The following is a 15283-nucleotide window of genomic DNA, read 5'->3' on the forward strand; positions in this document are numbered from 1 at the left end:
AATCGAGAGAAATTTTGAAAGCAAAAGCAAATATTTACTGACGTTCTTTTAAGAATGGTCTTAAGGCACCGGGATATTACAATTATTGGGCGTTTTACCGAATTCTTCATCTTTCCAACGCTTCTGGCCATAAGTTCATGTTAGAAATTTATAAGATGCGAAAATTATCCGTCGGCATAAGTCATGTTGTAAACCAAAACTTTTTGTACGTGTATTAATTGAGCGTTAAGTACGTAATCATTTTAGCACTGTTTAAGGTAGCTCGATCATCGAGGGGGTAATCACTAAAACTTTCTGTTCTATTAAGGGTTACTTGTGTGTAATCATTTTAGCATTGTTGTTTTAAGAAAGGACTTACGGGTGATCATTTTAGCAATGTTAAGGGTAGCGCATCGAGGGGCTACTCACTCAAATTTTCTCTTTGTGTCGCACTATTACAATTATAACATACAAATTTTATTGAAGTAAGTATTACGGGTAATCATTTTAGCACAGTTAAAAGTAGCGCATCGAGGGGCTATTCACATAAATTTTATTTACGTCTGTTAAGTACGGTACGGTGTGGCTACTATTATGAGCCCTTGGGTCGTCTTGTTATCAGTACCATTTATTTGGAAAAAAGTGATTTACTGTATCATTCTTGGTTTGCTTTCAATAATTGTAGCTGATAAGTTCGTAAGATATGTTCCGTAAGTTTATCACTAATTACTGAGAGCTTGTCCCTAAGTGACGTTGGTGAAACGTGATAGAATCTCGTAAGTCAGGAGCTGTCAAAGCGTTAGTTAAAACTAAATAGGAAGATCGACTGCAATTTCTGCAAAACCGAGTGTAGTCAATTCTTGCGTCGTTAACTAACTCTCATTACGTCTCTAGTATTACCAGAAGTATATAATATAATAGTAATATAGAGAAGTGTACCGCAAAGCGGGGCAAGTGTAACGTCACTCTTCCCAACATCGGAACATTTAGAGCAAGGTTACTAAAACGAATCACATACGCGATAAATAGTTCCCTCATCATTACTCTATTAGCGTTTAAATATTTGACAAGACGCGCTTGTGCATTTTTGTCCCACGTCAAGACTAGGTTTGTGGGATGATTGCTGGGGATTTAGTGCCAAACAATTATAGAATTCACCTTACGGTGCGATGCCCATTTGTAGTTTGATGAGCTTTTGGTTGGCTTTAAAGATAACAAAATTCCCAACGTAAAACTGATTTTATTAGGGTTTTTTCTCAATTTAAAATAGGCTAGCATTATTAGAACATGCAGAGTGTCTTCATGACATACTGGTTTTTTAGCCACATCGTATGATGTACATCTACGATGAGTTTCTTAGTCTGACCTGCCCTGTTGTTGTAGTAGTAGTAGTAGTACGGGTGTCACAGCAGCGCCTTTGGCAGTATAAAATTTTTCGTTCGTCATTGAAGGGAAAGTGAAAGGGAGAGAGTTGTGGTGAAGGTGATATTTTTCGTTCGTCTACTTAAAGGGATACTTTCTTTTAATTTCATTGCAATAAATCCCTATAAGGTTAATTTATTTCGATAGATAGACAAATAAGGATTCTAAAAATATATATGTTTTTATATTTTAGTTTAATTAATGATTTTTAAATTACGATTAAAAGATCCAAAATGCTATTGTTTTGCGATCATGAGGACACCTGGTGATACAGAGTCGAACCACCGAAAAACGTTACTAGTTCGTCTCTACCATAAGTCTCTTAGGCTCCGTAGTGTTTTTCCTACTGGTAGGGGGATTGATTCTGTGAGCGCAGTATGATACAGATTGACGGGAGTTCCGTCACTACGCGGAACGCGGGGTAACGCTGCCGACTTTCGGCACGGCATCGGCGATCCCATACGTTCGCCGAGGCTTAGTGAGTTTAAACCAATTGTTATCATTGCACCGTTTCCGTTAGAACTTAAACACTGTTTATTTCTTAACGTGGTTTTAATTTTACTCTCTCGGTTTAAATACTAGGCATTTTATTTTAATAATAAATCACAAAATATTCTAAAACTCGTCCATCGTAGTTTATTTTACACGTTAACTCCATAGAAGCGTAAAACTCAAGGCGCCAAACATTACAACTGCTCATGCGCGGCCATAAGTGTGAAAAGGCTAATTCTCTTTCCTAGTCCTACTACTTTTTACTCCTAAAACGACAGTTTTCATTCCAACTACTAGCAACCAATCAGAGGCCGAACTTTACCTACGTAGTTAATGGGTTGAAAATGGCGACCGATTTTAAATCTGGCGTTCAAAATTTAAATTTTTATTCACGTTTATTTTAAATAATAAATGTTTCTCGCGATTTCTACTGACCCCCATGTTTTTAGGGGTGGTTAATTTATAGAAAACCAATGTTAGTTTGACCAACTCAGAAAAATCCGATTCTATCCCTTTAAAAGGTACGGAAATCGCTCGGCATAAATTTTTCAAATGAGCAACAAAGAATTCACGAAAAAAAAATGTCCCCGCCTCAATTTTAAACACAGGTTCAGACAGATTACGGCTGATAGAGACCGTTTCAAAACACCCAACTTTTGATTTTGAGAGGTCAAATGAGCAAATATGTTGCTTTTCTTATTCTGAGAGCCAATGAAATTTGAGAAATCATTGCGCCATCTACGTTGACCATATTTATTAATAGTGACTCGACTGACCTGCACGCTGCTTCCGCCCGCCATTGTGAAAAAGTGATAAAAACTAAACTAATCGACACCCTCCACACCCCACCCTTCCTCTCGTCTGTGATTGGTGGTTTTCTCGCGAAGGCCCGAAATTCTTGGACTAGTCGCAAGAAATTTGCAAAGTAGCGAAAACCCAATTTGGACAGTAGAGCGATCTTGCAAAGAAGAAAAGCGAAGATGCGAACGCGCAAACTGTGTCAGTCTGGACAGGCCTTAAGACTAAGTCAAGAGTATAGGATATAAGACTAAGTCAAGAGTATAGGATATAAGACTAATTCAAGAGTATAGGATATAAGACTAAGTCAAGAGTATAGGATATAAGACTAAGTCAAGGCTCTAAGATATAAGATTAAGTCACGAGTCTAAGATATAAGACTAAGTCACGAGTCTAAGATATAAGACTAAGTCACGAGTCTAAGATATAAGACTAAGTCACGAGTCTAAGATATAAGACTAAGTCACGAGTCTAAGATATAAGACTAAGTCATGAGTCTAAGATATAAGACTAAGTCAAGAGTATAGGACCTTTCATGAAATTATAAGATAATATTGGAAAGATTCAAACATATAGCATTTTATAGTAATTATAGGACCGCTGGGCTCCCTGCAATATAAAAAGACTCCGCTTGGTTCGGCCCAAGACTCCTGGAGAACTCGGTCGCTCCGACCTCCTATACGTCGTTTACCAGGCAAATTCAAGGGGGGCTGCCATTGCGTCTTAGTAGTTTTTGATACCGCCATCTAGCGTCGAAGTAAAGCGTAAAATTCGGTATTTTTGTATCTTTAATTGTCGGTGTTTAAAGCCATCTAGCGTTCAAAAGCAGGAAGTTCAAAACCATCGTCTGAAATCCTTTGGCTCGGTGAATCCGATGATTTGAACATATTTTTTAATTCTCATTGGTAATTAGTAAGTTTTGAAAAATAAAAATGGCAAGCTGGGGTAGAACATGTTCCGTTCTTGGCTGTAAAAGTAGTGATAGGGATTTAAGGGAGTGGAGATCGTGGGTTTGCAAACTTCATTCGGGACCTGACAAAGGGTTAACTCTGTGTCATAAAGATTGTTGTTGTCCGCGGCCATTTTTAAAATACGGAATAAAATCAAAGTACAGAATTCGCTCACTAGATGGCGATTACCAAAAACTACTCACATTTTAAAAATGGGAGGTAACCTCGTACATCGCGTATTTGTAGTCACTGATTGGCGTTTCTAAGCGATGCTAAAAGGTTGGTATTGAAAAATCGAGCCTGATAACACTTGTGCACCTCTGTTCTGAATATCGTCTTGCTACTTCCATATATAGTAGAAAATGTTTATTAGGAATTTAGGATATATACTGTATATTCCCTGTCTATATCGATGTAAATACAGACGTCATCGTAAATAGCTAGTGAAATAGACTAAAACAACTCTATTATTTCAACAACAAAACGCCATTAATTTTTTTTCCTTATAGGGTCAAATGAGTGAGCGTGGGGGACCCGGTCCGTGACATTTAGGCGCCGCCACTTTGGGCGCTGGTTATTTAGGCGCCGCCATTTAGCCGTCAAGACAATTAGGCGCCGTGATATTTAGGCGCCGCGACATTTAGGCGCCGCGACATTTAGGCACCGTGACATTTAGGCGCCGCGACATTTAGGCACCGTGACATTTAGGCGCCGCGACATTTAGGCACCGTGACATTTAGGCGCCGCGACATTTAGGCGTCGAGACATTTACGTGCCAATAATTTTTCCATTATTTCTTCTAAAAATCCGTAATGACCTCTCAATTTGGCAACCCGTGTATTGTCCTTGTGCGTCACTGCATGACTATGTTCGCAATCCCCACTAAAGGACACGAAACCTTACTTGTTTTTACAAAACAATCCTAAAATAATAAAAAAAAAAAAACATACCTAACCTAACCTAAGTTGGGAAGTCAATGAAAATAAACAACAATATTTTGGTAAAGGCATATTATTTTGGAAAGCCAACGAACATGAACAACAATATTTTGGAAAAGGCATATTATTTTAGGAAGTCAAAGAACATAAATAACAATAATTTGGAAAAGGCATATTATTTTGGGAAGTCAATGAAGATAAACAACAATATTTTGGAAAAGGCATATTATTTTCGGAAGTCAATGAAGATAAACAACAATATTTTGGAAAAGGCGTATTATTTTGGGAAGTCAAAGAAGATAAAGAATAATTTTAAAAGGCATATTATTTTGGGAAGTCAATTAAGATAAACAACAATATTTTGGAAAAGGCATATTATTTTGGGAAGTCAATGAAGATAAACCACAATATTTTGGAAAAGGCATATTATTTTGGGAAATCAATGAAGATAAACAACAATATTTTGGAAAAGGCATATAATTCTGGGAAGTCAGTGAAGATAAACAACAACATGGTTGAACTCTGATGTCAGTTGAATAAAAAGAATATAATCCTAAAAGTACTTGTCATGTTCCTTTATTAAATATCTCAAATCTTTCACAAAAATTTTACGGCAATGTCGCGGCGCCTAATTGTCTCGGCGAATAAATGTCTCGGTACCAAATTGTCGCGGAGCCTAAATGTCTCGGTGCCAAATTGTCGCGGAGCCTAACTGTCCCGGCGCCTAAGTGGCGGTGCCTAAATGTCGGCGCCCAAATGTCCCGTTCCGTGGGGGACCAGTCTCGGCCGAATCACAGTGGCACCCAAATTAGACGCAGCTTCCCAGAGGGGGCTGAGCCCCCTCTCATTTTTCCCCGTGGAGGCTAAGGCCCCCACTGCCCCCACATGATCGGCGCTACTGATCACAGTTGAAGATTTTTTTCCTGGTTCGCGTTTTAATGTGACGTTATAGATTTTGAATTAATATAACCCTAGATTAGTTTTCACCGCTCTCGATTGCCCCCTCCCCATTTGCGCCATTGGCAATTCTCTAGCCTTGCAACCACAACAAGATGATAAGGCGTCTGTATTTTTAATTTTTCCGCCCATCGATAGATGGCGTAAAAATTTATGGGGAGCATAAACGAGAGTTTAACTCCTCCTTCGTTTCGTCTTAACTCCTCCTTCGTTTCGTCTTCGTCACACCGCTTATTGGACGGCGTCGAAAACCCCGCCTTAATTTTCACCCTCAGCTGTCAGTCAACTCTAGCTTTACAATATGTATACAGTACGCAAACAGAAGGGAAATTGCAGAGCTCTTCGTAGCCCAGTGGTCAGAACGCTCGACCGTTTTTTCCTCGTGAATTGTTTTTAAATTGAGACTCGCGCGTTCGAATCTTCCTTGAAATTTTGGTTAAAAATTTATATTTATTTTAAGCTATTTAATTCATTTACAAAATATTATTTTAAATTATATAAATTATTTATTTTAAATAATATGAAAAAATAATATTTTAAATAGTAATTTAAAATATAATTTAAATATATATTTTGGAAAATGCCAGGTGTTGATTTCGCTAAAATATACGAGATGTCGCCAGTGTTTCCACTTTGCGGCGAAAGCGAGATAAGCTATTTTTTAATTTTATTTCATATTTATTGCTTTATTATAATAGGAGATAGGACTCATAATCTGTGCTTAATTTATACGAGGTGTCGCGGAAAAATTGTAATGGTCCCCTTGGGACCCTTGTTTATTTTAGCATTAACAGTTACGGTCCATTCATTACAGAAAAGGATGAAAGATAAAGTTTTTGTCCAACAATATTTAAAATGTTCATGTTACGATTAAAAAGAAATTTTACATTGTCTAGCAAATTTCAAATCCATCTAGTCATTCATGTGATTTCTACGTTTATGTACTTTCAAATCACTCTTCCACGCACTTGCATAGTCACAATGATCACATTTGAAGGGTTTTTCACCACTGTGAATGCGTTGATGTGCGATCAAATTACTCTTCTGTGTGCATCCATAGTTACACATATCACATGTGAAGGGTTTTTCACCACTATGAATGCGTTAATGTGAGATCAAATTATGCTTGTGCGTGCTGGCATAGTTACACATATCACATTTGAAGGGTTTTTCACCACTGTGAATGCGTTGATGTGTGATCAAATTACTCTTCTGTGTGCATCCATAGTTACACATATCACATTTGAAGGGTTTTTCACCACTGTGAATGCGTTGATGTGTGATCAAATTACTCTTCTGTGTGCATCCATAGTTACACATATCACATTTGAAGGGTTTTTCACCACTATGAATGCGTTGATGTGAGATCAAATTATGCTTGTGCGTGCTGGCATAGTTACACATATCACATTTGAAGGGTTTTTCACCACTGTGAATGCGTTGATGTGTGATCAAATTACTCTTCTGTGTGCATCCATAGTTACACATATCACATTTGAAGGGTTTTTCACCACTGTGAGTGCGTTGATGTGTGATCAAATTACTCTTCTGTGTGCATCCATAGTTACACATATCACATTTGAAGGGTTTTTCACCACTATGAATGCGTTGATGTGAGATCAAATTATGCTTGTGCGTGCTGGCATAGTTACACATATCACATTTGAAGGGTTTTTCACCACTATGAATGCATTGACATGCGATCAAATTATACTTGTGCGTGGTGGCATATTCACACTGATCACATTTGAAGGGTTTTTCACCACTGTGAATGCGTTGATGGTTGATCAAATTACTCTTCATTGTGCTGGCATAGTCACACATATCACATTTGAAGGGTTTTTCACCACTATGAATGCGTTGATGTGCGATCAAATTATGCTTGTGCGTGCTGGCATAGTCACACTGATCACATTTGAAGCGTTTTTCTTCGTTACCCTTCTTAATGTGTCGTTGTGAACCCCTTTTATATTCAGCAGAATATTTGATCCGAGTTGAACGTTTCTTCCTGAATTTTCCTGCAGAAAATTATTAACGAAATATAAAAACGACACACACACCATTTACAACATAGTATCAAAAATACAGGAACATTCAAGCGCACTTCTTAAAAAATGCAATGCTAAGGCCTCTACGAAAACTCAGTGTTAAAAGAAAAGAAACAGTGCTGATCAAGGCGTTAGCCGATGAGCAAACGACCTCAGCACCAAAAGGGGATGAACGAACATCAACGGAAATGCACGAGAAACCTTGGCGCGAAACTAGAAAGGTCGTATTTTCATATTCAACGATTGTTAGGATAAGCAAATACAAGCTGATCATGGAACTAACTAACGCTAGGGACGGTCCGCAAGCGTGAATATCTGAGAAATGTTCGGTGACAACGCACCCTAGCGAGATTTTGGTGCGAACCGGAAAAGTGATTCAATTTTTAAAAGGGGGGGGTAACAAAAAGCCTTAAAAGCAGTCTGTTATTTCATAATTACGCTTAGGTTTAGGAAAAGCGATAAACTCTGCATATCTCATGTACTATTTATGAGCTTGGCGATTGTCACTTCTACAACCACTATACACACATATCCATATTTATAATTATTTTAGAAACAACGGTGCAACCTTTAAGCAAGTAGTCCACTTAGCCTTGCGTAACCGTATCGCTACCGTTTTAAGTTCGTAAATCATCCGAAAGAGGGCGTCCATTACCTAAGTCCGAAAGCATCGTTTAAGAAACGTTATCAGATGGCGTTCTGTTCGTATTTGGATACGTGACGTTACATTAACGGTACGGTTTCACAAGGCTTAGTGGACTACTTGCTTTAAAGTGTTAAATACTTAGTTCCGTAAATAAATTATGTTTCAAAGTTAGGGATAAAAGGAATTTCTAAGAGTTAATTAGTTCCATAGTAGCAAAATTTACACAAAGGTTACGCCATGGTTAAGCCACGCCTAGCATAGCGGACGACTTCTACTGCGGATCCCGTATATTAGTACGAAAACTAAATTATAGGTGGCGTTAAGAATTACCTTATTTCCGTTTTGAATCACCAAATTTCAGGAGGGGGGATTTAAAAGCAGGAGGGTTTATCAACGAATGTTTTTCAGAGAGACTAATGTAAGTTCTATCGGTGCGGACCATCCCTAGCGTTAGTTAGTTCCATGAGCTGATGCTGAGTGGACACAAGTTACCAATTTATTTCGTTCTTGCACCCCCTCTCTCTTTTGTCACGTCTAGTTTTCACTTTGTTTCTCTGTCTGGCAAATGGCACCCCCGAGATCTTATTAGTGTTATATTTTCCACATATGTGAAATAAAGTACAATTGACACAATTAAAAATAACTAATGTGGATATCCCTTCGATAGATAAAACTTATTGTTAAAAAAATCTATGTAACCAGAAACAATATCTCATTTTATCGAGCAACAAATAAACTCCGAATTTTTCGTTGAAATAAGTACCAGCATAAGAAAATAATATAAAGCTCCCTATAAGTATGAATCTCTCCATTTAAGCCATGTAAACAGCATTTTCTTCCATTGAAATTTTTAAAAAGTTTCTAAAGCCAACTTATGGCGTTAAAAAAAATTTATAATATAATTAAATCGTTAAAGGTCTTGAAGTTATTATTGCGATAATTATAACTGATTAAGTGCATATCAAAAATATCATAATAAATTAATAGATGACGCTAGATTTCGACGACCAAGGAGATAAGGAGTGTCTCGTGTCTCTACGGGCGTGGCCAAAATTCCCCGGCCCATCGTGCTTTTCGCGGACACCTTAGGTGGCGGTGGCGGTTTCGTCTCTCTTTACCAGAGACCTGCACGGGCCGAGTTTTTCAGGCCCGACCCAAGCCCGGCCCGGCTTTAGCATTTTGAATAAGCCCGAAACCCGGCCAGAGTCCGAGTACATAGTTGATTTTTCGGCCCGGCCCGAATTTTGAAATATGAACAAAAACCCGGCCCGTTAATTTCCAAAATTTTAAAAGCCCGACCCGGCCTGGCCCGATACAATTTTCAAAAGTGGAAAGCCCGGCTCGGCCCGACCAGGGCTTGAGCCCGGCCCGTGCAGGACTCTGCCCTTTACTCGTAGTGCCAAAACTTAAGCGCGCCAAATTTGGATGCAAATGCTGTAGTATGAAAATGTACTACGTTTCATACTTATAAAGACCTATATATTATTTTCTTATGGTACCAGCGATAAGAAAGAGGACATTTTTAAGGTTCTGATACATAATAATCTAGCTTTATTGCGCGTCCATAACACTCAGTGGGCTATATTTCAATGGGTCACGATTTCAACGCATAGAGAGGTGGTGGCTAGCTCCTACGCCACAGCTTACCCACAGCGCCCTATACTAAGTATTACCATAAGTAACATAATAAAATAAGTATGACTCTTCCTATTGTAATAATGCAAATTTCAAATTAAACCTGAAAATTTGCAGGAACGTTACTCATAAGTAGTAGGCGCGTACCAAGAAAGATATTTCCAATCCGCCGCCAGCTTAATAAATGGAGCCCAGAAATTTAAATATCTTCTCTATATGCAACAAAGTCCGCGCGTTTCAACCGATTTCACAAATATTTTGTACACTGGTTTCCTTTAGTCTATAGACGGGCTAAATGGTCTTTTGGGTTCGATTTGTTGCCATCTTTATAAATGGCGGCCGAAAATTTTAAAACAATTCTTTATGGAATAATGTGAGCGTGAAAAGTTATAAAAACTGTCCCGACGAGCTGACGGGCAACGCCGAGTCCTATTCTTTATATCATTTTCATGCAAGTTCTTATTACACGCGAGCGACGCCGCGGGTAAAAGCTAGTTCTGAATTAAAGTGGAGGAGAGATGGAAAGTAGAGCTCGTCGAACGATATTTTCGGATAAAAATCCAAGATGGAAACTTATGACGACACACCTCAAATCCTGGAGATATTTCCCAATTTTTTTATACGGGTTCTGCACTAACCGTGGAATAGGGATCTGCCTGCTTTTACCAGGAGTATTAAATAGGTTTTTTCAGTTTCTCACCTAGATAGCAGCAACACCAATAGCGTATTCAAATTAGCTCTCAAGGGCCTTAGATCTGCTCGCGCTTGGATTTCCGTTTAACATTTACCGAGCGCTGGACCCAAGATCCCATCGGTGCTAATCTGTACATAATAGATAGCTCGCTAAATTTGTATCGACGATTAGGACGGGAAAAGACAATCGTCAACGCAGCTCAAGAAATGAAGCGCATTTCATGTCGTCTAGAGCTAAGAGCGATCTCAGAGCAGTTATATGGAAAACGCCATTAGACTATACATATTGAGAAGGTGGAAATGATTGATTAGCCTAATTCCCCCATTGGGGGTAGTAATATGAAACCCCACTCTAGGCACTCAGACGATTAAAGTATAAAATGACTCACCAATTTCCGAACAACGTGATTCGGAATTCTTTGGAGCGATTTCTTGAAATGCCTCCGAGTTGGACACCGAACTATTATTTCCAACTTCAATCGGAACTTCGGGTAAATTGATTTCCATAGAGACCGAGGTCAATTTTGAGAGTTCATTTGGGTTGCGTTCTAGTTTAGGAACACACGCTGGCACACTCAGTGACCTTGGATCAACAAGCTTCAGTTTTGGCAAGGTTATTCTGGATTGGTTATCATCGAGAACGTTTTCTACGGCTAATTCTGGTGAATAGCTTTCGACATTTGCGCCAAGAGAAAGATCCAAATGGTTTTCGACCTCAAAATTCAATTCAGGAACACGAAATTCCTTTGATCGAGTTGTTCTTTCGTCAGTTTCTCCCTCTGTTGAAACACTTTGTGATTTACGACAAGAATCGATAATTGTATTATTGTTCTCAAGGGGTTCTCGTGACGATTCACTTTCCGTCGTTGTGTCGAGAGGCATTTTCAATTGGTTTTCGACCTCGAGCTTCGGCGAAGGCACACAAAGTGGCGAATTCTCACTGTATATCAATTTAGGGACACATACATTCCTAAACCCCATGTTTTTAGACCTTTTTGGGATAATTTCAGTTTCGTTGTTTGTATTGCCAACCTCGGCAACATATTGAGGCTCAGAATCAGGTGATTCTTGACTAATATCTTCTCTACCCAGCATGCCTTGGACATTGACAGCTTCGACACTGCGCGTCACAATTGGAAGAGATAACTCCTGGCCATTAATTCCCGAATCATTTTCAACGGGTTCAGATTTCACTAATTCATCGTTAGCTAATTGATCTATTCCACTTTTCTCCTATTTTTCAAACAATCAACTCTTAACCTTTGGAGTAACTCTTTCCTATCGACCATGAAAATGTTCCATACCATCAGATCCTTGATTCTATTTTCCAACTCTTTATTGACCCTACCAAAAAATAAAATAATTTTTTCAAACAGAAGAAAACGAACATATAACAAGAAAGGTTTCATCACTTACCAGCTTAAACGTTCGACCATAACAAGACAATCCTTGACAAAATCCATCATACTTTGTAGAGTTCCCTGTTTAGATAACATACGTAACATTTTAATGATAATAAAAAACATGGCCATAAACAAAGATTCAGTCTTTTCCCCTCAGTTCAATATACAGAGATTCTTACCTCTCAAGGCTTATATGAATGTTTTTCTTTCACAGTTACACTGTTCCGTTTTTTACGTTTTTCGGGTCTTTGGGAGAAAGAGCGGCTAAACTTTACTTTAGCTCGCGAGTAACGTTTTTCCGAAAGAGCTTCCACTTATATTAAGAGCTTTTCTCGTACATGGATACTCTTTTTGATAATCAATAAACTATTATTAAAGGATAAAACGTTACCGTAGCAAAGGAATTCGCAAGAAGGTACAAACGCGAAAAAAAAAACTGAGAACGTTTAGCAGACAGCTTTAACTTTTTCCACAGCCCACTCGATTCGCGCTCATGGACTCTGTGGAGTCTGTGCTTGTTAATGCGTGATCTAGTGGGCTATGTTTTTTCTAACCCTGTTTCAAAAGGGCGTATATCTGTTATACCATAAGGGAGGTGAGAATCGTGAGATGGATTGGAAACAGGCTTGGAAATAAGGTTTATTTCTGAACTAGTCCTCCGGACCAGTGACCCCTGATGTCTTAAATATGAAACTGGTCCCGGGACCAGTGACTCTTCCCCTATTTATTTTTCTACTGGTCCCAGGACTTGTGGTCGTTCTCTCTTCTAAAAAAATCTCTCTCGGCTTAGGGTTGTATACACAACTGGACTCATGGAGTCGAAATTTATGTTAAAATGAAAACAATTAAAGAGGTCCCCATATCAATTTTTAATAAAAGTAGGAATTAATAAACTAGTCATTGGGACCAGTGACCCTCACGTTTCGAATAAAAAAAGTGGTCCAAGCTATTAATAAACTGGTTTTTGACCTGTAAACCTGCCTTATTTCCTAGCCTGATTGGAAATGATGATGGGCGACCTGCGGCACCGTATCTCTCCCAATGTACCTCGCGCACGCCCCTACCTTTCCGTAGGCGATTGCTAAGTGCTGCCGCGTAGCGCCGTTTTATTTGTATGAGAACTAGCTACTATTTTTAAGATAGAGGGAGCGCCCTGTAAACCACTGTCAATTTGAAAAAAATTAAAGAATGCCGCCTGTGGACTTGTGGAGTAGAGTGGGATCATAGCCCACTTGATCACGCACGCTGGCTGCACGCGCTCTATATGACAGCTGATAGATTAAGGCTAACCACCGGAAACCCCTAGGCACGTACCTACAGTACCAAAAACGGATTTATGTGAGAAGAACGTTGAAGGTAGCAAATTCACTACCCATCCTAGCATACTTTATTGAGAAACGTTATCTGCTTATATTTTGACTCCACCCACAAATTCCGTATATCTCTATCAGGGTGGGAAATAAGGATTTTTTTAAACTGGACATTGGGCCAGCGACCCCTCTGGCCTGGAATAAATAAACTGGTCCATGACCACTGGCCAGGGCGCGTCGTCTTCTAAATTGAAGAAGTGGATAATTAAAATATATTAGCTAATGTCTGGACTCTGGAAACCCTTGAATTTTCTTAGTGGTCCTGTGGACCACTGACCCCCCTCCGATTTAATTTTTAAACTGGTCCAGGCAATTTTTAAACTGGTCATTTGCCCTGTGCCACCGCCTTATTTCCCACGCTGATCTCTATTTTCGTGGTTAAATATACAAAGAAAGAAAAACTAGATGCTTAAAAAAGAAACATCAATTATTTATATTCTTAACTTTAAAACTTAATTCCACTAAATCGGGAGTTATTCTAGAGGGCCGGTAGGCCCTTCTAGATAAGAACCCACACCCTCCCGTAATGTTAAAGAAATAATTCACAGATTTTAGGCTTAGCGTCCCATAGAAAAAGCATGGGAATTTTGGTGGTCCACTCCATCGAATAACTCAGAAACTACTGCGAAGTTAAGGTTCGGAACACTTTTGAATTATCAAGGAACTATTGAATGTTGAACTTCTGAAGTTTGATTAAGAACAATTAATTCTAAGTATTTTATTTTAATTAATTTATAAATCATGGTAAAGCCGTTACATATATTACACTGTTTTCATAGCATTTTGTTCAGCCTCCATCGGGTTTTTGGCGCATAGGATAACGCGTCTGCCTACGGAGCAGAAGATTGCAGGTTCGAGTCCTGACAAGCTCGGTGTTTATTTTTACAGATCCTTTATTCAACATAAATGAAATAATCCTATAAATACAATGTTTGGATAATTTTTTTGTTACGAAGTACGGGCTTGTGGCGTAATGGATAACGCGTTTGCATTCGAGGCAAAACATTGCAGGTTCGAGTCTTGGAAAGCTCGTTGTCTATTTTTCATGAAGAATCTTAGTATATAAAAGGGAAAATTCTTAAATAACAAACTTTCAATGAAATGTGCGCTTGCTGCCGCGTGGTTTAGAAATAACTTTTTTTTAAATCTATACAAAAAGGTCAACTAAACTTAATTGAGTCACCAACCGCCTTTTTATATGAAATAAGTTACCACCCGCCTACCAATTGTGAATTAATTTACCACTCCCCTGCCAAATGATTTAAACTTTTAATCTTTCCCATAAAATAATGAGAGGCACTTGGAGTGAGCCAATATGCTCACGAACATCTTACTGGAACATCGAATTAATGAAGTTTGACAAGCATATTATTATTTTTATAATAGATTAATACAAATTAAGGCTGAAGGAACAGATATTATATAAAAAAGACTTGGTTTGCCCAAGCCTTAAAAACAAAACGATAAGAGTTTTTCCAGTTGTCTGAAGCGCGGATATTATTTTTTTCTATTGAATTTTAAAGACAATCCGTATTTTACTACTCTTTAGAATTTAATTCAATCACCTGATTTTACTGCTAATGGATTAGTTTCCTATAAATTAATTGAAATAAAAAATTACTTATCTCAGATTTTTCCCCAACAATTCCATTTTCCTGAAACATTTAATCAAGCATTTATTATTTTGAGGGACATCGTGTAAATTTAATCAAATTGACTCTTTCTTTTTTAATTTCCGAGAATTTTCCTTTCGAAAGGTTTTAAACACATCAAGTTTTCATAATGTTGTCAACTAAATAGCAACTCAACCAACACTTCTAAAATCTTCCCCACAAGTACGGATATACACAGTTCAATAATTGTGACTGTGCTTAAAGAAGAAACGAACACCTTTATCAAATATAAGAAAGGTGATAACAGCCCCCTTTTGTATTCGAAAAGACCGCATATAA

The 15283-nt window shown here is 38.3% G+C and overlaps 1 protein-coding gene across 1 annotated transcript; it reads right to left on the bottom strand.

Annotated features, from left to right (window-relative positions):
* Positions 1 to 586: 586 nt before the first annotated feature.
* Positions 587 to 13841, bottom strand: LOC149704578 (uncharacterized). The gene is made up of 5 exons (XM_089867024.1): positions 12141 to 13841; positions 11975 to 12039; positions 11863 to 11902; positions 10948 to 11791; positions 587 to 7554 (listed from the first exon to the last, which is right to left on the bottom strand). The coding sequence occupies exons 2-5, from the start codon at positions 12022 to 12024 to the stop codon at positions 6641 to 6643; spliced, it is 1848 nt and encodes a 615-aa protein (XP_089723150.1). The 5' UTR covers positions 12025 to 12039; positions 12141 to 13841; the 3' UTR covers positions 587 to 6640.
* Between the last annotated feature and the right edge of the window lie 1442 nt (positions 13842 to 15283).

Source organism: Phalangium opilio, unplaced genomic scaffold, assembly GCF_054372755.1.
Source record: "Phalangium opilio isolate 3A_F unplaced genomic scaffold, DU_Popi_V2 ptg000017l_1, whole genome shotgun sequence".
In the NCBI taxonomy this organism is placed as follows: Eukaryota; Metazoa; Arthropoda; class Arachnida; order Opiliones; family Phalangiidae; genus Phalangium; species Phalangium opilio.